The sequence below is a fragment of the Vicugna pacos genome, chromosome 11 (assembly GCF_048564905.1).
Source record: "Vicugna pacos chromosome 11, VicPac4, whole genome shotgun sequence".
NCBI lineage: Eukaryota > Metazoa > Chordata > Mammalia > Artiodactyla > Camelidae > Vicugna > Vicugna pacos.
The window spans coordinates 89,725,713-89,753,388 of NC_132997.1; the positions used below are offsets into that span (position 1 = coordinate 89,725,713).

The 27,676-nt window shown below is 36.7% G+C and overlaps 1 protein-coding gene across 1 annotated transcript in view; it reads right to left on the minus strand.

Annotated features, from left to right (window-relative positions):
* Nucleotides 1-1,137: 1,137 nt before the first annotated feature.
* PDZD8 (PDZ domain containing 8) overlaps nucleotides 1,138-27,676 on the minus strand; it is a 68,974-nt gene continuing 42,435 nt past the window's right edge. The window contains exons 4-5 of the mRNA XM_031682828.2: nucleotides 8,603-8,765; nucleotides 1,138-4,308 (exon numbers count right to left, since the gene is read on the minus strand). Of these exons, the coding sequence (XP_031538688.2) occupies nucleotides 2,105-4,308; nucleotides 8,603-8,765 (2,367 nt within the window). The 3' untranslated portion in view covers nucleotides 1,138-2,104. The remainder of the gene's footprint in view (nucleotides 4,309-8,602; nucleotides 8,766-27,676) is intronic.

The window sequence follows — 27,676 nt, forward strand, 5'->3', positions numbered from 1 at the left end:
GCATGCTTGGATGTCACTAAAACTTCCAAGGTATAATCCATAAACACCAGCCACTTACAGATACTCTGCCTTCCAGGTTATCAGTGGTAAGTTATTTTTTATAAGATGAAAGTTGGTTATTACATTGGGTAAATTGTTTCAAGCTATGTTACAGAACAACTTTTTAGCTTTCACTGGATTTGGTGTATGAAGACTTCTATATGCAAGCATGCTTAAACAAAAAAGGAGGGCATACACAGATATATTTTTGTTATCAACTTGGCCAAGAAAGGTATTTAGTTTCCTAATATTTCACTTAATAATGAAATAGCAAGAATGAGAACTGGCTATTGATTTTAAAAGTGGATTAATTTTCTACCCATAAAAATGTTTTATCCATACAAGTCATCTCTTATTTGAGCAGCTCTCTACTGTTCAGAGAACTTCTGCAGCTATGCTGTTGTTTTCCTCACAACAATCCTGTGAGGTAGTTAAGCGTAAGTTTTGTTTATTCCTACTTTAGACCTGGGGAGACTGCAGCGCGGAGCCATTCTGTGGCTTGTCTATGGTTGCACAGTTCAGTAATGGCCAACAGAAGAGCTGCTACTTAAAACTCTTGTATGGAGTCCTGGGTTACAGACCTGGGCCAGAATCCTTACTATTATACTTTGCCTTTTCCTGCCAGCCATAAAAGCTGTTCCATCTAGTTTTCAATTCATGTCAGTTTCACTATACATTGATTACGACAGTAGTTACCTACAAAAGAGAAAAACATATACATATTTCATAGGCATATAAAAGGCCAAAACTTTTATGGTATACCAACAGAGATCATGCTCACATGTTTTCCCTCAGTCATGTGTTTCTGGGATCCACATGACGGACTGAGTATCAGAGTAGATCTTCATTTTGAGAGAGCTGGTCCCAATTCCTATGTACTATGCTGTCTAATTTTCTTTTTTTTTTTTTAAATGAAGACAGTCTGAACTACAGAAGCATTCAGGATGATCAATTCCTTTAAACCTGTAGGATGCCAGATAAAGCAGTAAATCTATTTTGCACGATTCCTCCCCCTCACAACATTCTCATGCATGAAAATGTTTCTAAAACAAAAAGCCAAAACCAGTTATCAGCAAGATCACTTTAAGAACAGTCCTCTGAAACTTCAAATATCCTTGCACATGCTTTATTTCCTAGAGGAGAAGTGAAGATGAGAAATAATTATAAATGTTTAGAACTTCCATCTGAAAAGAAAACATCAACATTTTGAAAGGTTGTATTTCAAAATCCAACTGGTTACTGATTTTTAGTAATCTTGTCATCCTCTCCACAAAAAATTCTTGACCAACTGCATTCTATATTTACTCCCTATTATATTTTGTTTTTCAATGCAAGCTCTTCAAATTAATCACCATATTCTTACTATATACTTAAATTGCACAGAAGCTTTAGAAAAAAATTTCACAGAAGCATAGAAAGAAAGCAATATATGTAAAAAGTTTTTTTACTCAATCAGCGTAAATGACTAAAGCTGCAGCATCTGCTTTCATGTTACATTTGGCAAAATCAAAACAAAAAGCACCCCCCAAACCCCCAAATAACAAAAATCCCAAGCAGGTAGAGATGACAAACTTTGTAACACAAAGTAAGATTCAAAACCTGTTCCCTCAATGATTGCTGTTGTCAATTTGGGCATGCAGCAAATTTGTTGTTATAACGGTGATGGAAAAGAAAGTATTTCAAGAATTTGGACAGTATCCTATTTAACACTAATTCAAAAATTAGGAAGAGAAAGGAAAAATAACACAGTGAGACATCACACATAATAAACATGAAAAGTTAGCTTACATAGTTACATAATTAGAAAAAGTTAAAAATAAATTATTAAAAATAAATTCCCAGTATAAACCCAAAAAGCATAGCTATAAACATGATCTGAAACAACCAATTTAGTGATCGGGTCATGTTTTTGCTGGAAAACCACCTTTTCCACTCTAGTTCTTACAGAAGCAAATAACTGTGGAGCAGCAGGCCAAAGTGCATAATCAGAGGGTTTAAATGTGGTTGTATCTGTGGTACTTTATAAGCAACTTTTCTTCAATTACTTGAAAATTTAAATAGACTGTTACACAGACTCAGATGGACCAAATAAGTCATCTGGCAAGCTACTGAACGGCTGAGAGTCTATCAGTTGGGTTATTTCACTCTCAAGGTCTTCTTCTGTATCATCTGTGTACTTGCTTATTTTTTTGGAGTGCTGGTCTAAAGACAGGCTTTCTAAAGATTCAATGTCTTCAATGCCTGCTCTGTAGTGGATCATAAGAAGAGTTAGGGCCTGCAGTCTTTCACCTGATTTAGCCAAAGCAGCAGAAAGAAGTGATTTTTTCCTTGTATCAGTTGTCTCTTTTTCTTCTCTAACAAGGGAATTATTATGTTCCAACTCCTGATCAATTTCATTCTGCAGTTTATCTAGCATGAACTCTAGTTTCTGGATCCTCTCCTCTGTAGGCAATCCCCTGTACAGATCACGACCAATTTCTTTAACGGCAATGAAGACGCTGTCATCCAGACCACCTTCCTTTCTCACTAACTTTATTCCTGTGTTGTTGCCCCGTTTAGAAGGACTATTTGGACCACAGACCTCCGTGTCACTGCCTTCGTTGTCTGATGTATTGGGTGTGTGTTTTGGTGACGGTTCTACTAGATCAGTTCCTGGCTCAGAAAGGCGAGTTTTAGAGACTTGACGCAGATTTAACAAACGAGAGCTCGTATTGATGATATGTCTTGTCAAGCCTGTTGTTCTGTTGACTGACTTGCCAGCTTCAGCATCAACACGAGGGGGCAGGCCTAGGAGGGTTTCCTGTCCTTCCAGCCTGAGGTTTTTCAGGGCCCGGTCTATCCGCCGATCAGTTGCTCCACAAAGAGAGCTCTCAGCTAGACACTTTTCCTGACATTTTTTATGGCAAACATAAGCACAGAACATACACTGGGAAGCAGCTTTAGTCCAAACTTTTTTCTTACAGTAATCACACCAAGTTGGGTTCTGGAACTGAGTATCCTGGAAACTATGTTTATTTTCTGTTAGACCCATCTGTCCAGCAAACTGTTCCTCCTTAGGTAGGGCAGAAACCTCTTCGACCAAATGGAGCTCTTTTTCTTTCTCCAAGTTAGTGACTATATGGTGGTCTGGCTCTCCTTCTTTTAAATACTTGAAGTGAACAGTAATGTCACCAAAGCAAAATTTGTCATTGAACCCCTTCTGCATACTCAAGTTGCGCAGCGCGGTTCTTGTGACCATGGCCTTAGGTAACGGGGGTTCCAGTCTGAATTTGGAAAGGTATTCCATGTTTGATGTAGCTAAGCACCCTAAAGCCACCTCTTCAAGTTTTAAGCTAACGTGCCCCAAACAGATGAGACCCCCTAACTTGAAGGGATCTCTGCACCACAGCGCAATGTTTAAGTACCTGTGGCAGGCTTCTATGTCAAAGAGACAGCTGGCTCTGGCTCTTGTCCATTTTCCTAGCTTATTACGATAAGGAATCTCTGATGATTCCCACATCTGAGGGTCATAGGAACAGTCCTTAGGAGGGCAGGAACTTTCTGAAGTCACATCTTTCGCCACTTCTGGCTTTGCTAAAAACTGCTTAGATGCAGCTGCTTCTTCTACATGCTCCAGATTTTTCACTTGCTTTTCAGCAGGTTTATCTGCAGGAGTCGGCGGCGGCACCTTCTCCGGCTTTTCAATGAGAGCATCTGGTTCTGCCTGATTTGGGGCGTCAGCAGAAGGCAAAGGAACTTTGACTTGCGGTCGTGGTGGCACAGGTGGTTTGAAAGTGGATCCCTGGGTGGATTTTGACACTTGTGTTGGTTCTGTTATCTCAGAAGATTTTAGGGCTAAGGGTTTATTTCCTTCTTTGGATGGAAGTTTTGGTGGTGGTGGGTGACTTCCTACAACTAATTTACGGTTTAAAACTGGTGATATGGTTCCCAGGGGTTTAACAGAAAGTGTTGTTGGAGCACGTTTGGGACTGTGACTTGATGACTGTGCCTCATCTCTGACCTCAGTTTGTGCTCTGACATCACTCGCCAAGTCTTCAAATTCAGAATCCAAGTCTCTATTTTCAGCATCTACTGCCAGCCCAGTTGTTTCCTCTTCATAGTTTGGTTGGCATGAGCTTGACAAGAAGTTTTCTTCTAACTGCCCAAAGCTGTCTTGCAGCACTGCGCTCTGATTGCTCTGGCCAACAGGCCTTTCGTAATACACTAGGACTCGGTCACCAGCCTGCTTGATAAGTTTCAACACTTGCAGTGTAGATGTGATTTTCACACCTGTTTTAAGATTTTTAAAAGGGAAAGTGTATAAATTACTGCAATAAAAATTACCTAATTTGCTAAATATAATTGCCATTAACTCATGATTATTTAACTAATGGAAAAGTAATAATGAAACCTCTAAGATATCTTACTGGCTTATGGATACATCAGTGTACTGAGTCTCAAACGCTGAATGCTCTGATGTCCTGGAAATATTTACCTTTTCAAACCAAATAATGACATGAAAATCCTTAGAAGGGTGCCAAGTTGCTAACTCCTAATTGCTTTCCATTCCTTCCTAGGTTTAAATGACATTTTTTTCTCAGTTTGAATTAAGGAAGGGAGTAGAGTGAGAGTCCACTGGAAAGGACTTTATCAATGGTTAAACCAGATTTAGAATGATGGGAATCTCTGATTCTACTGAAGGAAATTCTAAAATACACCAGGAATTACAAGCTATGTGGTGAATGATTCAAATTAAGAGACCATGCTTAAAATAAACTCAGTATAATACTATACTATGACTAGTGGACTCTTTCACAGATTGTTTTTATTAGCCCCACTCATCAAATTAATCTTTTTCTGGACCAAAAGGAATAAGGAAGGCATAAAAGGAAGGCTTTAAAGTTAAACAAGTTGTTTATTATCTGCATCTGTATCAATGACAGCTTAATTTTCATTTTACTTTCTAATAGGTGATACATTAACATAGCTAAAAATTCAAAAGGTACAGAAGGATATACAGTAAAAAATCTCCCTTCTACCTCTATCTCCCAGCCATACTGTCCCTTTCCCGGGGCAGTCAGAGCTAGCAGCTTCTGATGTGTTCTTCTAGGGATATTCTAGTATCTTTTAAAGTCTCTATTTGTTTCCTGCCCTCTCCCTACCGTCCCCCCCCAAAAGCACTTACCCAAGCTATCCCTTTCTGTAGGACTTAGAGAAAGGGGGGGGGGGCGCTTTGCTTTCCAAAGGTCTTAAGGGCATTCTAAATAAATCAAAGTGACATCAGCCCCATCTAATAACCTGACTTCAGAGTTCCTCAACCTCTATCCTCTCCTTTGGCTGCCCAGGCAAGACCATGCTTTAGATCTGGTCATACTTAGAACTTTTCCAAATCAAAGTAATACACCAGGAAATTAACGTCTGATCACAATCTTCTATTTTCCACCTTTTACATTCCTGTCTGCTAGCAGAATCTGTTTTGAGGTGATTTCCATGTCTAGTCATTCCTCCTTTGTTCTCATGGTCCAGCTGGTTGACTGATACTACTTGCTTTCCTTCCCAACCTCAGTCTCAAGACTTCAATGATGTTCACATCAAGCTTTTTTACTCTTATGCCCTAGCCCTTTCCTCTTCTACCATCTACCTGTCTTTCTGATCCCCAGCTTTGCTAGCCCCTTATCACCCTGCCCCACTCCTAAGCTTACTGCCTGGATTCAGCACCGGGCTATGCGATCTATCTTCAGTGAGGCGTTCAGAGCTGCTTTAGCATTCTTTTGACTGGTCTTGAAACAACTAAGTCTTCAAACACCAGCTTCAAACCGTTCCTATTCCCCTGAATCCCACTCTCGCTGCTCTCGTTTATTTTGTAGATGACATCACCTTATTTACAAAAGATCAACAAGAAGCCACCTTTTCTCCCTGTCAATCATTCTCAGTATTAAGCTGTCTCAGAGGAGAAAATATCCCTTTACTTGACTTTGGTTCCTACTCCCCAGCTCCTTCAGGACTTTATTCCATTATTCATCCTTGCTATCCATCATGGTTTAATTCCCTTCCTTCTTCTCCTTTAAAGCCTTCCTTTTCCATGGTTTTCACAACACTATTAATATGGCTCTGATCATCTCTCTTTTGCTTTATTTTTTTCCCACCTGTATCTGCCCCTTGTATGCAAACGTTCCCATGGTTTTATCATTAGTTTTCTCTGCCTCTTTGTTCTCTCCCTGGATTACACCTATTTCAGTAGTTTCAACTACCAACTTTTTCTTTGGTTGGTGTCCCCTCTTCCTTGCTCTAGTCCTACATTCCGGGCTACTTCTGGATAGCATCGCCTGGATGTTTCTTTAAAACTACAAATTCAGTGTAGTAAAAACCCTTCTTTGACCTTCTCATCCTCCTGTCTTCACTACTATGTGAATCAACTTGCCACCCTCCCAGTCAACATGATTTGAATCCTGGAGATGGCTGACTCCCTAGATCTATTCCGCTGTCAATCTTACTAGATAGAGTTCCAGGCCATTGTCATTCCTGGTTCAGATCCTCCTGATCACTGGCTTCAACTACAGTAATAAACAGCTCTTTACTGGAATCCCTCATTTAGACCTTCCCTATTTTAATCTCCAAACATATACTGCTTCCTAATTTTCCTAAAGCTTTGGCTCAAAAACCTTTTGCCAAACTCATCCCACTGAAATTCAGAGCTTTCTAATATGACTCTTCATGATTCATCCAGCCATAGCTTTTACTGCTTCCCTCTAACTATACCATGTCCCAGCAAAGTTGTAGTTTGTCATAAATGAAAAATAAGTTCATCTAATGATCTGAAGTAGGCAAAAAAAACTTCAACTCAGTCTAAACTCACTCTTTGTGATGTAACATCTGCCCTCATCCCATCTCTTCCCCAACTACCAAGAGCTTTGTGGACTGCTCAGCCAAATCTGGATTACTTTTCTTTGAGAATATTTCAGATATAAGCAAATATAAATAGTAAAATGAACTCCATCATTGAGCTCAGATATAACAAACATTTTGCCAACCTTGTTTCAATTATCACCAATCTCATTACTAAATATTTAAAAAAATATTCTATACCCATATAAAGGAAGTACAGCTATAAAAAATGAATGTGTATTACACCTGGCCCTTACCTCAATGAATATTATTATTTTTTTTACACGTTAGACATGAAGGGGTGACTTCTGCTTTTTCACTCTGCATGTATTTATACTGCTTGGATTTATTTATTTTTGATAATTACTACTGAACTGAAAACAAAAATCTTTCATAAAAGAGAAAAAACACAATTTTATGTAGTAAAACCAAAACAGGGTATGTGTTGATGTAAAAAAATTATACTGAACTGTGGTTTTTAGCTGAGAGTAACCGTTATGTTTATGTTAAATGACTATGTACTGGATGAGGTCTACTTTATAAAAGCCTTACTATCCTAAGTGTCCAAGGACCAGCACTGTCATCTGGGAGCTTAGTAGAAATGCTGAGCCTGGAGCCCCACCCCAGGTCTACTGAAATCAGAATCTACATTTTAGCAGCATGTCTGGGTAGTTGGAATACACAAGAGATTTTCAAAAGCACTGTTTATGACATGATTAAAAGGATTTCCATATGAAATACTAACTTAGCTAGGCTCCCATGTGTGCAATTAAATAATTTTCATTATTTTATTATCATGATGGATTTGAATTAAAGGCAGAGTTTCTTTGACATATAACCAAGGACAATTGCTCCTTAATTTAGGAACTCATATACCTTGTTATTTATTGTGTTAGCTATGAGGGAATATTCCACATTGCCTTTAAAAAGCTCATTTGTAACCAACCACGTGTTCAAGAAATCTCTTGACAAGTCTAGAATGGGTGGGCCAGGTGCTAAAACGTCTGAAAAGGTTTGGACTTCTTCACCATTGGTGTCCACAGTGAATCTTACTGCTTATTTATAAACATTCAAGCAAATAATCTGCCTATCAACAGAGAGTTTTTGTTGGTATCAATCCAACTGATAGGAAGGCATACAGGTGACACATCTTTCCGCCAGTGATAGTGATTTGGGCTGCACTCTGAATGACAGTCTATTAACAAACGGTTGACCAATCAGGGAACAACATGAGGCCACAGGACAGTTCAGGTGTGCCCTCTTAGACAAGGACTCACTCTCCTGTTCATTACCTAATCCTAAGTTATAGGGGTAGTAGCGCTAATACCGTCAGTTTTAGGCTCGGAGTAGTAATGGTGGTGGTCATACAGAAAGATAACTGTAGACCTGCCCTTTCTTTGACATTTAATAAAAAATAGAGAAGTAGAAGAAGGGAAGGACAGGAAAATTAGAGAGGTTACAGAAAAATGGTCTAAAGACGAAGCATTTTAAAGATTTATACATCAGAACTAAAATGGCATACGTATTTTAAATTTTTTAAGGCTTCTTTCAGATTTTTATTTATAGTATAGTTATTACTTTCTTTCCATCATAAAAGTAACAGGCTTATAGAAATAAAGAGGGAAGAAAGGAACAACTCCCACATCTATTTTCTGATTTCTCTGTAAATGTCAAGTATATTGCACATCAGCATAATTACCTCCAATAGCAATAAGCCGATCTCCCCGCTGAAGATCTGCAATTGCAGCAGGCGAGTTTGGGGCCACAGTCTCAATTATGACGTGCCCGGCATACCCGTCAGTTGACTGGACAAGACGAAGCGTAAGTCCGACACTTTGTAAATTTCCCTTTATTAATTCAACCTTTGATATAGAGAGAAAAATGAAAACAGATTCAATGGGTTCATAGTAGTCAAATGAGAAAACATTAACGTATCAAGAGCACTACAGTTGACGCTGAGTTTTGTACCAAGGTGATTATTATTAGACTCATAAATGAGGGAGGAAATCTATATTGTGGCAATATAAATTAACATACACTCAGGCCACACATTTGGACCATCAACAAAATTAAATACTTTATCTTCAGTGTGTCTTATTAAACATCCATGCTCACTGTAGAAAATTTGGAAATAGAAAGGCAAAATGAAAAGAAAACCACTATATACTGTAACTACTGTTAATAATTCATACTTTCTAATACACACACACACACACACAGAAAACCGAGATCCCATTATGAATATGATTCTGAATCTTGCTTTTTAAAATATAATGGAAATAATCTTCTATGTCATTATAAGTGCTTTGGAATTTCCATTTTTTATGGTGTATTGCTAAATGTTTTGGGGTTGGGGAGGAAAAGAGTTTATGTTTCATTAAGAGTTATCTTGTTAATGAAATACCCTGTTCTAACTCATCAAGATCATTCTTTTTTCTAAAGAAAGGTCATCCAATTTATCAGGGGTATGTATCTTAGATTCATATCATCCAAGAATTAAAAAAAACAATATATGCTATCTATCCTTATTTGAATCACTGATTTAAAAAAAAGGACAGAATGCCACATCCCTCTAGATGACAAGAATTCAATCTGTGTTTATTGAGCTAAATCACAAATCAGTCTAACTGAATTATCATTCAGGTCATGCCTGTTCTTCAAGATACCTCATGAGGGACTTAACCAAATAACCTGCTAATATCCAAATATACCACTGTCTGTCTTGCTTTAATTTACAAATCCTACTTAAAAGCTAGAAATTCAATTCTCCTACCTAATAATGTTGGCTGGTAAAAGAACCCTTACCAAAAGTTGTTCTTTAATATAAGTATTAACAGATATTACATAGTTGCTTTTAGATTAAGGAAAATCTTAATCATATTATGTTCAAGAAATGGGAAATGCAGTCAAGTTTTTGATTTCACTTAAAGGTTTACAAAAAACCAACAAAAACCCTCCCATAAAACATTATTTGTGTTTAAATCTCCAAAAACGTTTGTTCATCTCTTGTCTTATGATGCAGTAATCACCTAATAATGTTCAAAGTATTTTTCAGTTAACAAAAGCCCTTAAAAACACTTTCTCTCAAATCCATGAACATAAATACATACTTAACATACAGAGTATTAAAGCTAAAATTTAGAATGCAAATTTTTCTAATATCAGAAAGCTAATGGTAGTTAAGGGATAAAAAAACTACACTGCATGAGTCTGAGTACTGTAAATTTTAAAAACTAACACTCAGACTTGGAATGTGTTTTTTATTATTTATTCTTTATTCCTAAAATGGAATGGAGGTTTGAGTGATGGAGTTGAGGTCACCAAGGCTAGTAAAGGCTTTTGTGTACTTCAGTTTCTTAATTTATTTTCTCCTTTCCAATCATATTATTCCCTTTGCTCATTTCAAATAATCCGTGAAGTAAACAGTCCAGATGGGAAAAGAAATAAGGTTTTTAGTAGGAATAATTAATAAGGGCAAATACTCAATTACTCCCTGTCCAATTTTTACTACTGGTTATTAGTAAATGCTCTTAACTTCATAGTTGTACAGAACTTAAGATACTATTTCTCTCTTCTCTTTTACTAAAATCTTGTTTCATTTTCTCTTAAGCTCACACTGCTGACCCATCTAATTTTGGAATTATAGTTTCAGCCTTCTCTGAAATTTAAAACTTACAATTAAGTTTTGACAGTGATTTTAAGGTATAAAACACTTCAATTAAAAATCTGACAAAAATTTAAAATAAAATATTAAAAAATAACTATCACACAAAATTTTATTTTAATGTATTATTTAAGGTTCAGTTTATAAGATGATCCAAATGATACCATAACTAGAACAAAACTGACATCTCCATTGGGGTAAAACTACCATTTTTAAACAAGAATAGCCAAAAAATATATTAAATTATATAATTCTTCCTCAAACACGTTATCTATATTTTAAAATTTAATTTAAGATTATTGGATATACCACATACTATAAAAAATATGCCAAAATAGAACTTTTTTAAATAATAAGGAAAAATAAACAAGTAGAAATTCTAAATATTTTTTCTACATCTGGTTTAGCATATGGTATGCACTCCCTGAAATATGACATCATTACCAGAAAGGATTTGGTTTTTAAGGTTTTATTATAGAAAATTTTAAATATATACAAAGCACAAGGAATAATTAAAATGAACCCTATGGTAGGTTATAAAACATAGTCATAAATTCTCCTATCCTTGAATATATATATCCCTTTGCAATTTATTACTTTACCAAACCTGCCATCGGAGGTATAACCTGCTTCTCCACTCTTCTCTCAGCAACCAATATAACTAGAAAAAATAGGCAAAGACCCAGACAATCTGAACATTATCAACCGTGACTTAAATGACATCTGTAGAACACCATACCTAACTATGGCGGCATACACATTCTTTTCAAGTGCACATGGTAAGTTCATCAGGATGTGCTAAGTCATAAAACAAGTGTTGATAAATTTAAAAAGACTGAAATTCAAAGTATGTTCTGTGAATGGAATTAAATTAGCAATCAATTAACAACAACATAACTAGGAAAACCCCAAACATTTGGAGAGTAAAACAACACTCTTTAAGTAATTCATGGTCAAAGAAGAAATCAGAAGGGAAATTTTAAAATATTCTGAATGGAATGATGAAAATATAACCTATCAAAATCTGTGGGATGCAGCTAAAACAGTTTAGAGGGAATTTGTAGCTTTAAATGCTTATATCAGGAAAAAAAATCTAAAATTAGTGATCTTAGTTCCTTCCTTAAACTAGAAACCCCAAACTAGAAGGAAAGAGCAGAAATCAATGAAATAGAAAACAAAACAGAGAAATCATGAAAGCTGATGCAATGAAATGATCAATAAAACCGACAGGCCTCTAGGCTAGACTAATAAAGACAAGACCACATTACCAACATCAAAGTAAGAGGGGAGTGTCACTACAAAATCTACGGACACTAAAAGAGTAAGGCAACATTATGCACAACCTATGTCAAAACATCTGACAATCTAGATGAACTGGAAAATTTCCAAATGACAAAAATTGACTAAAAAAATAGAGAATCTGAATACCCTGTATCAATCAAATACATCAAATTCATAAACCTTCACACACACAAAAATCCCCTCCAAATCTAGATTGCTTCATTGGCAAATCCTTGAACTAACAAGATACTTGGAATCTTTTAGAAATAGAGAAGGAAGGCACGTTTCCCAAACCATGTTAAGGCCAATGTTCCTCTAACTCCCAACCCCAGACAAACACAAAGCAAGAAAGCAGAATTACAAACTAATATTTCTAATGTTCAAATATGGATGCAAAATTCCTTAACAAAATTTTAGGGAATTCAATCCAATAGTACATGGAAAGGGTAACAATTATAACCAAGTGGAACTGATTCTAGGAATTCAAGGTTGATTCAAGCAGCCAGGAGTCAGTCAATATAATATATTAATAAAAGAAAGGAGAAAATTATATAAACAGTTAAACAGCTGCAAGAATTTTTTTCCCAACATTCAGTCAGTTCTAACAATCATCATGCAGTAACTTTTCCTTTTTCCTAGGAAGCCAATTAGATGTTTTTAAGTTCCACCAAAATATGGGTATTCCCCTATTCCAAAAGATAAGCTATGGTTAAGGAAAGATGAACATCTACAGAACTTCACAGTCAAAATCTTTGTAGAAAGTGTAAATTTGCTTTCTGTGTTTCTTTTAAAGAACAAAGAAAACCTGGTCCCTCAGTGTCCCAGTGAGAATCAGAATTTCTGCTGTAGGTGAGGTAATAAACAGGGTCACAACACCTCTCTCCTTTGAAGCAGTATCTCAGTTTTACAACCATGGAATTTGTCTGGAAGTTTTAGGCCAAATCTTCCAAGTCCAAATCTGTGGTGATGTAAGTTGTACGAGACTACTCAGACCACAAGAGTCTACCTTTGTCAGAGGGTTGGAAGTACTGTGGTCAATATCTAAATATTAGTTAGCATTGTTTTAGAGTATCTAAATTACATTCCAAGACTGTAGCACAATGTGCCACAAGATATGTATGGATACAATATGACGGGAATTTGGGGGAGGTGAAGACTGCCTCTGGGGGAGCAGTCTGGGGAAGGCTTCATATAAGGGGATGACATTTAGGTTATATCTTAATGCATGAGAATTTGAACAGATAGTCTTGAGCTGGGGTGAGTGTATGGGATGGAGTGGGAGAGGCAATCTTTCTAGGCCATGGAAACATTGTTAGAGCAAAGAGATGGAGACAAGCATTCAGGACACATCAGAAAGTTAGAACCATCATGATGGAGTCAGTTGAAATATAATGGGAAAGAAAATTCCTACCCTAATTATAACAAAACACATTTTACTAGGAAAAAGAAATAGTATTTCAGAGAACAGTTCATAGAACATACCACAGAATCTTCCATATTCTGATTATCCTAAAAAGTCCTGCAATATGTTATTTTGCAATAAGTGTATACAGAGTTTCTTATTAATATCTATTTGCTGTAAACATGTTCCTTTACCTGTACTTTGTGGCACAGCAGATATAAGAGAAAGAAGAAATGAAATTAATGTTTACTGTAGGCTCAGCAAAACAAACACTGATGTTTGCCAAACTCTCCCCCTCTCGGCCCATCTCTACAGCCCTCCAATCCCTAGCATAGTTACAGTGGGAGCAGCCATGCTTGTATAACATGGTTCCCTTGCTTTGCCTCATTAGATGGTCCAGGGGCTCAAACCTGACCCAAGCTGGACCAAACAGAGTTCCTTCCTGGATGGTGGGAATTCAGATTCAGAGAGTCCCTGAATGGAACAAATATAAATGTAGCTGAAGGTATCTATGTATCTTCATAGGGACTGGGAAGGGGAGAAAGCCAGTCTGTGGAGTGAAGAATAAAGCACATAAACAGCCAGGAGCAGAGAGGAAAGAGAGGCCTCACAGTGCTTTAGCGTCTGGTTCCAGTTTGTTTCTAAGGCCTGGCTGCACTCTTACTAAAAGCTATGGAGAGCCTAACCTGCACACTCATGAACAGTGGCCCTGACGCATGACTGTGGTATCCATGAAACACTATGATATCCTCAAAATAAGTAACCCTTTTTTGCTTATGCGAATTTTAGTATCTGTTTCAAACAGGTTCTAACTTACCAGTCTCTGTGTTACAGACTGTCATATACAGTAGCTCATTAAACTCAAAATGCTGTATTTATTAACCAGAAAGGTACAGATACATTATGTAGGTAGGATGGAATCTGCTCACCATCCCCACACCTAGGCCAGGGCCTCTGCCACCTCCCCTTGTGTGAACATGGCACCTGCACGATGAGTCAGAGAAGGGGAAGAGCACGTGAAGCGGCGCTACTCCAGCGGCTCCTCCTGACCCCAGAGGCTGCCTCTTCCACGGACAGGGGGCCCTGTTCAGGAGCTGATGGGGGTTTGGGGCATCAGAAGTGTGGTGCTGTCCTCGCCACCCTCCTACAGAGTGAAACCAAGTCCCCCTAAAACAGTTTCCTTACTGAGTTCATGGTTATCTGATCTAAAACTACTCACTTTCTTAGTCACTTCTGACCCCAGTCCCGTGCTAACTGAACACTAATCACCTAGACTCAGCTGGCTAACATCGCTGTTGTGAACACCATTAATGTACCAAAATTGCTGTTGTAGATATCATCATTAACGTACAAACTCAGGTTGTTTCAGGGCAAGATGAGCTAACAGACCCCAAAGCTATGGACCACGTGGCCTGAGAATCATAAACAAGAGCCATCTTGACTCCCAGAACTATGACTAAGAAATATCACACATACTATGGGATTAACAAACTACTATATCTAAAATAGATAAGCAACAAGGATTTACTGATAGCACAGGGAACAGCATATAGATATTCAGTATCTTGTAATAACCTATAATGGAAGTACTCTGAAAATATATAACTGAATCACTTCACTATACATCTGAAACTAACACAATATTGTAAATCAATTATATTTCAATTAAAAAAGAGAAAAAAGAAATGTCACATAGAACAAACTAGTGGTTACCAGTGGGGTGAGGGAAAGGGAAGGGGACAAGCTGGGTAAGGGATTAGGAGGTACAAACGACTATGTACAAAATAAATAAGCTACAAGGATGTGTTGCACAACACAGGAAATATAACCAATATTTTATAATAATTATAAATGGAATATAATGTACAAAATTGTGAATTACTATGTTATACACCTAAAACTTAAATACTGTACATCAACTATACCTCAACTTAAAAAATCAAGTATTTTTAAAATGTCACAGAAATGCCACAAGATGATGATTCAGCTCAGTCTCTTTGTTCCTCCCCTTTAAAAAAGTCCCTAAGTCAAAGACCAGATTGGAATGGATTCCACTCCCTTGCCTGGCACCCTGCAAACAAACCCTTACTTTGATTCAAACACCTGCTGTCAAACACCTTGGGCACATAAGCCCTTGCTCCATATCAAGAGGACCCCAGGTGGGCAAGGGCAGCTCCAGGTCCTGGAGTGTCAGCGAGGGAGAGGGTCTCCAAAGGGTGCAGGGTGAGTCACCTCCAAACTCCTAGGTTGCATCTTTAGGGTCTCCATGATGATTAAGCTGCAATGCCTACCCCCAGGGGCAGTGAGGTGGGCTTCAGAGAGTCTGGAAGGAGCGCAGACTACTGGAGGTCATCCTTGCTGGGCCAGGAGCATGAACTTGCTCCCTGCCCTTGAGCACCCTCTACATGCTAAGTGAAAATGGGCTTTATTATCTGTAACTCGTATTTCAGTAGTTGATTATATCCTGAACTGTTATGAAGAAACCTTGTGTTATCAATGTAAATAATCAGTAAACCAATCTATAATAGGAATAGAAAAAAATGTAGGATGGAAAGTGTTTTCTCTGTGGCTTAGCCTGTGTCAACTGGCCTGAGTTTTGCTGAAACCAAAAGACAAATTTCTACTAGAGTAGAAATACTGTTTTTAGTATTTTTTTGTATGACATACCAAAAAAAAAAAAAAGCCTATTAATTGTCAAGAATTACAGACACTAGCTAAACAGCAATTACAAGAGCTGACTCATGAGTCAATACATACAAGATTGCAGACAGCCTGCATTTAAATTCACCAATAATGTCAGACACAGGTTATGAAATTCTAGCTGTATGTGTACCTATCTGGTGGAGAGCAATTTAGTAAAAACACCAAGATAGCCTTCAAGAGCTCTCACACGCTAACATCCTTTCAGCCTATCCTGGAGCCAGCTGAGATGCCTTATTTTCACCTGCGGGGAAAAAAACAACATATTGATTTTTAAAATCCCTTCCTAACATGAACATAATTTTATACAATGGATAAGAAAAGGATGTATTTTAATAACACATCAATATAACTCTTTAACAAACTGTTCTCTCCTACTTGAGCTTGTAACATTGAGCAAAAAAACCCAAAGATGCAAGAAAGAGTAAAAGGATCACTAAGCGAAAGACCCTAAATTACTGTGACCAGGTATACTTCCGGGCAGTCATCAGAAACGTCTCTGACAAAGCTATCACTACTGTTTCTTAGCTTTTTCAGTAGAGTGGTGAGGCAGGAAAGAAAGAGATGACACAACAAACTACACAACACCTGTATAAAACTGGACTTTTTAACAGCAAGCTTTTAAATGCAGATAATCATTCCCATTCCATAACGGGATAACGATCTCTGGTCCATAATGTAAACCAGTACCTATCCTACCAGAATTCTCAGTATATTAAAATTAAAAAAAGATGTCTATGATCTTCAGGCACACTGCTGCCTATACCTCCTCTCCCAAAAATGAAATGGAAGTAATATTTTCAGAAAACCAATACTGACCTAAGAAACACACACTTAACATAACCTATAGCAAAGCTACTGAGGAAGAAAAGTAACAGAAAAAAAACGCATTAAGTGATTCATTCACTCATTTAAGTGCTTAAGTACTGTGCGCTGGGTCTGGGAGGTACAGCCAAGAACAATACAGATGAGCGTTCCTGGCCTCACGGTAGCAGGAAAGGCAGGCATGAACAAATAATTACAATACTTGTGTGATCTAATAGGACTCACCTAACGAATATTTAGAGAGCAGGGAAAGCATTCCTAAAAAACCTAATGTAATTTGACACTTGAAGGATTAGAAGGAGTTTGCTAGGCCAGGTCAAAATGGAGGCAATATATCTAACAGACTGGCAAGTTTGAAGGGAGGAGATGAGGACCAGCATGATACACTTGCGGAAGCGAAAAAAGTTCAACATTACAGCTCTTTGACAAGTTCAGTCTATGTGAAGAGGGAGGGAATACTGCTTCATTCAACTGAAAGATCTCTCAAAAGAAAGCAGCATAACATCAATTCCACTACCAATTTCATGCCCAAGATGGTCAAAGTTAATAAATGGTACCGGTATAAAAAAAGCATTTAAATGTGCTAAATAATACTATAATGTGGCTGAAAACCTGAATGCAAATAATATTTAACCAACATGGATCCATCTAAGCCCTTACAAAAAATTCAAATTTCATGATTAACATAAGAGGAAGGTTTTTATCTCTTAAGTAAACAAAAAACCCAAATCTTATAAATGTGTTTCAAAAGTTTGACTGCTTGCTGTAAAACATACCTCTTACAAAAAAAGCATCATAAAGATCTATGTATTTGTAAACCATTAAGTGCTTCTCCTTTCACAGGCCACATCTACATTATTCATATTCCCCAAACTCAAGAACTCTCAAGGCCATAAACCACAACCCTAGGGAGCTGGAAAACAGACTTCTCCCATGGATACATTTTGTTTACCTAACCGGAATTTGAATGTTGAGAAAGACATACCTCATAAATTGCTAAATGAAGGCTAAGGCCCTAAAAATAAAACCATAAACAAAGTTCTTCCTGCTTTTCTCAGGGAAATCTGCTGTTGAGATGAGCATAGTCAGTTGGAGAGACTGCTTAGATTGACCCCCCAGGGGCAGAAAGATACAATGCTACAGTTCTGAATTTGGCTTACGAACAATGGCCAAAATGGTAGAGTACAGACACAGGTCAGCCTTGGGCAGCACGAGCACTAGCTCTAGGTTCCTGGGCTAGCTCAGCCCTCCCTGCTACTGCCCAGCCCCAGGACCAGCCAGGATCCAAGGGGAAAGGTCTCTGGACTAATTCTTTCCCACCTATCTGGGTGGATTGAAACCTAATTCTCCTTTCTACCTTCCTTCACTTTCCTCTGAAAAATTGGAAAGGAATTAAAAATTTAAATTAGGTGCAAATCAGAATATTAATGGAGACTTCAATCAGATTTTAAAAGAGAGAGACGAAGAAGAAACCTAAGGGTATCTGCAAGGTAATCATTTGGATATGATTACTGTCCTAACAGTCTTTGAACCTGGGCTGAGGATCATTTAAATTTTATACAATCATTCCAGTGAAAGAAAAAGCTCTGAGAAAGGGGAACCCTCCTACACTGCTGGTGGGAATGCAGTTTGGTGCAGCCACTGTAGAAAACAGTATGGAGATTCCTCAAAAGATTAGGAATAGACTTACCATATGACCCAGGAATCCTGCTCCTGGACATATATCCAGAAGGAACCTACTTCAGGATGACACCTGCACCCCAATGTTCATAGCAGCACTATTTACAACAGCCAAGACATGGAGACAGCCTAAATGTCCATCAACGGATGACTGGATAAAGAAGATGTGGTATATTTATACCATGGAATACTACTCAGCCATAAAAACTGACAACATAACACCATTTGCAGCAACATGGATGCTCCTGGAGAATGTCATTCTAAGTGAAGTAAGTCAGACAGAAAGAAAAATACCATATGAGATCGCTCATATGTGGAATCTAAAAAAACAAAAACAAAAACAAAAACAAAAACAGCATAAATACAAAACAGAAACAGACTCATAGACATAGAATACAAACTTGTGGTTGCCAAGGGGGCGGCGGGTGGGAAGGGATAGACGGGATTTCAAAATTGTAGAACAGATAAACAAGATTATACCGTACAGCACAGGGAAATATACACAAGATGTTATGGTAGCTCACAGAGAAAAAAAATGTGACAATGAATATATATATGTTCATGTATAACTGAAAAATTGTGCTCTACACTGGAATTTGACACAACATTGTAAAATGATTATAAATCAATAAAAAATGTTAAAAAAAAGAAAAAGCTCTGAAAGGTATGTGAAGTCTAAGTTGTTATGGAAACAACAGAGTGGAACTCTTGCCCTTTTCAATTCCTTTGTCAAATAGAAACAGCTCTGATTCTGAATCACCAAGTCAGCCCTCAGCTTCACTTATTATCACTGTCCTTCTGCAGTGTGATTTACATCTCACCAAAGCGAGTGTGAGAGCTTTATGGCCAGTTGTTTGTTTTTTATTTTTTATCTTGAAATAATTTCTGATTTACAGAAAAGTTGCAAAAATAGCACAAAGGATTTCTATTTATCTTAAATTCAGATTTACCAATTGTTAACATTTTCCCACATCTGTGTTTTTTCTCTCTCTCTGCATTATTTTTTTCTGAACCATTTGAAAATAAGTTGCAGACGTGATGCCCCATTACCCTTAAATGTTTAAGTGTGTATTTCCTAACAAGGACATTTTCTTACATAACCACAGGACAATTATCAAAGTCAGAAAATTAACATTGATGCAACACTATTATCTAATCTATACACTTTATTCTAGCTGGGAGGCAATTTTGAAATATGTACCAATTATTTTTATTTTGCATAATCTTTGACTAAGGAGTCACTCCAATCAGGGGTCAGCAAACTACAGCTTATGGGCTGTTTTTTTTTTTAAGTTTTATTGAAAACACTCATTTGTTTATGTATTGCCTCTGGCTACTTTTGAGTTAAAACAGCAGAGCTGAGTAGTTTTGACAGTTACTATCTGGCCCACAAAGCCTAAAATATTTACTACCTGGCCCTTTATAGAAAAAGTGTGCCAAACTATGACTTAAAGAATAAATGTGAATATATGTACACTGCCACTATAGATTTCTTTACATCAAAAAATCTAAGTGTTCACCAATAAATGATTCATATGGCACACAGTGGAATATCATGCAAACATTAAAACAATGACATGTACATGGAGATAAAAATATTCCCAGTATATTGCTAAGTTAGAAAAAGGCAGGAATCTCATTTTATTCTTATTTAAGGAACCATAAACATATCCCATGAATAGTATATATACACTTACATTCATAAAGTTCTTCTAAAAAGTCATTAGTGGTTTCTCTGGATAGTACGATTATGACTGCCTTCTGCAGGTTTTTTAAAAGTCGACTGAGTTTTTTTTTTAAATATGGGAGAGAAAAAAAAACTCATGCCAATTTCCAAACATATATCACTTTTATCTGACAAAAGTACTAATTTTATTGCTAAAATATGCAAGTTTCCTCAAATTTCACAAATGAATGTCTCATCACAAAAATTAAAACTCTGCTTCATGATACCTACTTCCTTAGGCTAAATAGTTTCTTAAGACTTCTGACAACATTCTCAGTGTTGATTGATTTACTAAAGATAATTCACACGTCATTCGTTTAAAAAACAAGCCATCTGTCCATACTCTAAGAATCACTTGATAAGCTTAAATATAATGAATTGCCCAGTAGTCTTTTATTTACAGTGATTAATAAAACATCCTTATCTCTTCCAGTATAGAGCATGCTGCTTATATATACACAGCTTTCAAATATAACCATGTATTTGTCTAGTACAATACAATATCAATGTAAATCAACATGCTTACAAATGGGAAACGCAGCTGTCCCCAAACCCACTTTGTAGTCTATTCATGTTCAATGTTTATGTGGAGAAATACACAACACCTTATGGAAATACTGATGTAATAAGGCATATAAATTAAGCACTGTTGTTCCTGCCCTTTCCACTTGATTGTTTGAAGAAGATAACACAAATTTCAACCTGGTTTTCCTTTAGCCTATTCATCTTAAACTACCTTCAATTAATAAATGATGGAACTTCTCATTTATAGTAAAATGCAAAGTGAGTGCTAGAGGGCTCTACTACTTCCTCAATGCTCTACTCCTACTCTCTGCTACTTTTAAATCTTCTAAAACTGTATTATTGATCATACATAACTATACTGTTTTTTCTGTTATGATATTAACACTTTTTTCTTTTTTCCCCAGCTATATTGAGAGATAATTGACAAAGAAAATCATAATGTGTTTAAAGCGTACAAGGTGATTTTATATACGTTTATACTGTGAAAGATTCCCGCCATCAAGTAATTTAATTAACACATCCATCCCCTCAGTTACCCCCTTTTTGAATGAGAACCCTTAGGAAAGGGTTCTTAGTAAATTTTAATTATATAATACAGTATTATCAATTATAGTACCATGCTATACATTAGATCTTCAGAACGTATTCATCTTATAACTGAAAAGTACATGTCCAACTCATAAAACTTATTAGTAACTAAAAAAAATCCAATCCAAAAATGGGCAGAAGATCTAAACAAGCAATTCTCCAATGAAGAAATACAAATGGCAAATGGCCAATAGGTACGTGAAAAATGCTCAATATTGCTAATTATCAGAGAAATGCAAAGCAAAACTACAATGAGGTATCACTCCACACCAGTCAGAATGGCCATCATTCAAAAGTCCACAAACGATAAATGCTGGAGAGGGTGTGGAGAAAAGGGAATCCTCCTACTCTGCTGGTGGGAATGTAGTTTGGTGTAGCTGTTATGGAAAACAGTATGGAGATTCCTCAAAAGACTGAAAATAGACTTACCATATGATCCAGCAATCCCACTCTTGGGCATGTATCCAGAGGGAACCTTAATTCAAAAAGATATATGTACCCCAATGTTCATAGCAGCACTGTTTACAATAGCCAAGATGTGGAAACAACCTAAATGTCCATTGATAGATGACTGAATAAAGAAGCTGTGGTATAGTTATACCATGCAATACTACTCAGCCATAAAAAATAATAAAATAATGCCATTTGCAGCAACACGGATGGACCTGGAGACTGTCATTCTAAGTGAAATAAGCCAGAAAGAGAAAGAAAAATACCATATTGTATCACTTATATGTGGAATCTTAAAAAAAAGACTAATCAACTTATTTACAAAACAGAAACAGACTCACAGACATAGAAAACAAACTTACGGTTACTGTGGGGAAAGGGGGTGGGAAGCAATAAATTGGGAGTTTGAGATTTGCAGATACTGACTAATATATATAAAATAGATAAACAAGTTCATACTGTATAGGATAGGGAACTATATTCAATATCTTGTGGTAACTTATGGTGAAAAAGAAAATGAAGACGAATATATGTGTGTTTATGCATGACTGAAGCATTATGCTGTATATCAGAAATTGACATAACATTGTAAACTGACTATACTTCAGTAAAAATATATACACAATAATAAAAAAAAAAGGAAGTACATGTCCACTTCTCTTAATGATAAATAGGCTTCAAGGTTCAGTCAGTGCTCAGTTCCTGACAGGGAGGTCTTGTGCTTGAAGGTGGCAAACTTAGCAGGCCTTGTATTTCAGCCTTAAACCTCCTAAGAGCTGCTGAATATTTATAAAGGATACTCTTGGGTTCTGGGATAGATCTTTGCCACAAGTATGGTATAACCCTTTTCTGTTATCCTATATAATTATTACAATATGTACCAATGCCACTTGATAATGAACCAAGTAGCTCTGGATAAATAATGATATTCTGAAATAATACAGGTTTGTCTTTATGTTACCGATGTGTTAAAATATGCTAACAGACAACAAATCTGGCTGATGTCTATGATTTTCACAAGAACTGATGAATGCTTTAAATGAAAAGTAAAACACACAATTTTTTTTCCTGCAATCACAGCACTGAAGCACCTAAACCTGAAGAGCATGTTTTCAGTTTTCATATTACACTGAATATAAAATATTTATAGCCTACACTGGTTTTCCATGAAATGCTTGCCATAGTAGATATAATACAGCGTGTACAGACTGACTAGATCACCTACTATTAACAAAGAGGGCTACACCCTTAACTACTTTAACACTTTTATTGTGGTATGGTTCCTGTACAGTAAACTATACGCATTTCAGATACAGACATTAACACTCTTTATTCCTAAAAAGTTCTTAATTATCTCAAACCTTCCTGAAATTTAAATGTTTGTGAATGCTTTACCTTCAGCTGAGATGGGCAACAGCTAGTCGATCTCCAACCTTCTTACAATAGCCTTCGATAAACTTGCTAGTGTTCTTAAAAGTTACTACTTGAAACTCTTGTCTTAAAACAACACTATTCCTCGAGGAAGTTGTTCCCCTGTCCTCCTCACCTCATTATAGGAAGGATTTAAAAGGAAGTGGGGGATTTATAAGGATATACAAAATATTAGACAGCATCAAAAACATAAGAGGTGGCACAAAAGAGGTGGCGTTTAGGTCAAGTTCAATAATAATAGTTACTGTTATAGTTACTATGTGCCAGATACTAGGCTAAGTGTCTAACCATCGCTGTTATCTCTGTTCTAGAGATTACGAAATAACTGGCTCACAGGCACAGAACTAGAACAGAAGAAGCAGACCTGATGGCCCCGTTCACGGAGAGGGTACAGTAGTGAAGGCTGCCAGCTGTGGAGTCACAGGCCTGGGTTTGCAGACTGTCTTTATCACCTGTGTTGCTGGATGATCTGGGGAAAGTTACTTTCTCTGTGTCTCAGTTTCCTCATATATAAAATGGAGATGATAACAGTGCCTATTCTCATGGAATGGTTATGAGAATTAAGTGGTTAACGGAAGTCAAAATCCTGACAGGCACAGAGAAATTGCTCATACTTTGCTTTTCACTCCTAACTACCACTGGACTGAATACGTGCAGCCAGGGAGTTGTATACACTGTGGGGTCTCTTGACAAAACCTCTCTAACACTTTTCTAAATTGTCTATTTTCTAGATCTGTATCCCATATCTAAGAGTATGACTCAGAAAATTAGCTATTTGGTTAAGTGAGTTTCTATGAGAAGGTGTTACTGTGCCCTGAATGAGATGTTTTAGCTCATGACAAAGTATGGACTCAGTGAATCAGTTTTACTTGGACTTCACTAAACTGAAGGGTTCTGAGAAATAGAACCCCAAACCAATGTTTAAGTTTCATTAATATTACTTCTTTAACTTGTTCTCAAAAGTTTTTTCAAAAAAATTTAGATTCTTACTACTCTTTTGTGAAACCATTCTGCCTCTCTTTATCCTACTTGAAAGAGAAATCTAAACAGAGCATATACCCCAAATAAAGTGTTCAAATTGCTAGATGTTAAAACTTTAAATAATAGCTCTGAAAATATTAAAAACAAACATAAATCAAAGCAGCACATAAAAAAAAAATCCATCTCTGGACTGGCCTTTGATCATCAATGCACTTCAACCACATGTCCAGAATGAGATCTTTCGCCTCTTCCTTCTCCCTCCTCATGGCTCCAACTTTCTGGTTTCGTCATTCTCCAAAATTTCTCCACTTCCAGTGGTATCCGAGCCACACTGATTCTGCTTTCCACTTTCCCCAACATCCTGGCTTAGATTTTCATTACCTAACCTCTTCTATTTCAAGTCTTTCCCTTGTCAAATCATCTTTGACTTTATCCATTTGCTGACAGATTTAGTAACATCTTACTTACTACCTACTATATGTCAGATACTGTGCTAGATATTTTAATGTACAGAATCACATTTATCGTTCATATAACCATGTGAAGCACTATCTGTCTCATTTTATAGAGGAATAAAATACTAATGGAAAAGATGGGTTTGGGGACTTTAAGATCCTACTGCCAATAAGTGAAATAGCTAAGACTCAAAGTGAGACCCAAGTCTGCCTAAAGCAAGATTCTGATGAGATCACTTTCATTCTAAAAGCCTTATAACTTCTGTCTTGGATTAACAGCCAAACTTCTTAGCCTGGTACTTAAAGCATGTCTATAACATGGTCCAACCCTTTCATTCTTGTTTTGCATGATCTTTCTACATTACCATATTCTCTAGTCAACCTGAACAGCTCAATGTACCCTAAACATACTTGAACATTCCCCCTCTTTCTTCAGGTTTATTCCTCATCGTGCACCTTGAAATGCTCTTCCTATCATTTCAAAATCCTAAATATACTGTGAGGTTTGGCTCAAATGTCACCTCATCATACTCTTTCTTGGTTTTCCCAAAAGAATGCTTTTTCTCCTTCAACAAAACCTCACAGTACTTCATTCTGAACCTCTCTTAGAGCATTCATATGCTAATAGTAATACTGATGCTCATGTACAGTTGATCTGATTTCCTCACTGCTTATCTTCCTTGAAGGAAAGGATCAAACTCTCATCGCTGTGCACTTCATACTCAGTTTCTTTCTTATACTCACAGTGCCTTATACTGATTTGATTTGGAGACACAGTATTCCTATATTTTAATCTAAGTTCCTACTCTTTTTACAGAATTTCACAATCATATTAAACACCTTTAGAAAATATGAGACAGAAAACTGCATCCCTCATTTTTAACCAAGATGACCTTTAAGAGTGGAAACGCTGCACAGGATTTACTACTGCAGCTCAAAGGCATTTAGTTTATTTAAGAAGCCAAATTATAGAACGTTATAATATATATGGTTAAAATTTCGTTGAGTCCCTACTGTATTTGCAAATATTACCAAATGGAACTAAGCCAGAGTTTTCATAAAAACTGACATTTTCAAAAAAGCTTTATTTGCTTTAATCTTTCTCTTTCTTTTGACAAGATTAAGACTGTAAATGGCAAATGGTTAAACAGGAGCACCAAAACCCTATCTGCAAGGCATCTGGCCTTAAACAAACACACCAAAATGCCAACTCTGAAGCATCTAGCCTAAAGTATTTATAAATTTGTCTGTCTCTGATGTTCTTACTTGAAATCACAGTTCTTTAGGAAGGTCTTTTAGATTCTTTGTATGTACATTCAATAATCTGTAGATAGATTATTATTCAGCAAGAACTTCTCAAACTCTCCAAAACTAAAAGGGAAGTCAGACAAGTAAAATTTTGGATCCTACAGTCATTTTATTTAGGCTACGCTGAACTATACACATAGAATAGGTTCTTCTGACATTTTTTATAATGCCACTATACCATTATGTGCCATATTTGTAAACTAAAATCCTTACTTTAAAAACCAGGCTTTTTAACAGAGGGAATGTTGAGCCGTAAATCTCATTTTGTGGACTTCCTCAACCTAAACATTTTTATTTGCTTAAAACATACATCAGATGTAGCCTTGAAGGGAGAAAAGAGACAAATATAAGTCATGCTGAAAGTCTGAAAGGAAAAGGGTTGAGGGTAAATACAGGTTCATAGCTAGATAGACAGCTTCAGTCTTTCTAGAAACATTTACTGAATACCTACTAAAGGCCAAGTGCTGAAAGCAAAAACAATTACGGTGTCTGCTATAAAGGAAGATATTGGTACAGATAATACCAATCAAATTATCATACAAATATAAACGAAAGCTCCCTACTGTGATAAATATTACCAAAGAGTTTCATGCTTCTTAGGAAAAGTTTCCCAGATAAATGACTGGTTGGTGAATCAGCTAGGGACTGGTAACAATACAGACACACATAAATATTTGAAACAGAGGGACTTTAAAACAGGGGAATTGCTACTCAGTGATGAAGAACTGAGAACCAAATAGCACACAGTGAAGCAATCAATACTGCCCTTCAGCTGGGAGGATAGAAGGAGGAAGTGGTATTAGTAGAGGTCAGGGGCTGGAGCATCAAGTAGAAGCTGGAAGCATGGAGCCATACAGGCCACTTATTCTCCCCTCTTCCTCCCAGGACATTCACTGAACAACTGTTAACATGCTAGGAATTCTACTAGGTGCAGGACACAGCATAAAAAGAATATAGCATATTCGTGACCCTGCAAAGTCTATCAGTAAGTATGTGGCGTGCAGTATTATCAAAGACCTCTTAAGTATCCTTCTTTCAGTATTTATCATCTGATTATCTATCATCAAGGCCATGAGATTTATCTTCATAGCCCCACAGACTTGGTTCCTTGCTTAGAAAATTTATTGATCATTCTATTTTTCACTTTTTGTATTTATACACTTCCATTAATCATTCACCCACCTTTGTTTTTACAGCTGAAGAACATTAATTTTTTCCCATCCATTTATCTTTATATGGCTATCTCACTTCCATGTTAATTTTAGTTTTCTCCCCACCTTATCTAGCTATTATAAATTTCTTGAATTATAGAAATCAGAAATGCACAAATAATTCATCCTGAGAATTTCATAGTTTTAAAATAAGCGTATTCATTTTGTGACACCCACTCTAACGAAAAGTTGTCTTGTTTTGGAGGCACAGTGGTACATTATCTATTTGTTTAAGGATTCTAGATCTCATATTTTAAGCATGGTTTGGAATTCTTCCTTACATATTTGTCCTGAGAGCTTTCTCCATTTTGTACCTCTTATCTTGGCGTGTCTTAGAAAAGTTTAATGCCATGTGAAAATCTGAATATTATATTGTACATGACTTCCTCTACACCTGTGCTGTCCGATACAGTTGTCACTAGCCACATGAGGCTGAGCGCTTAAAATGTGGCTAGGATGAACTATGATGTGCTGTAATTGTAAAGTATGCACCAGATTTCTAGGACTGTATTAAAAAAATCTCCTTAATTTTTATGTTGACTACAT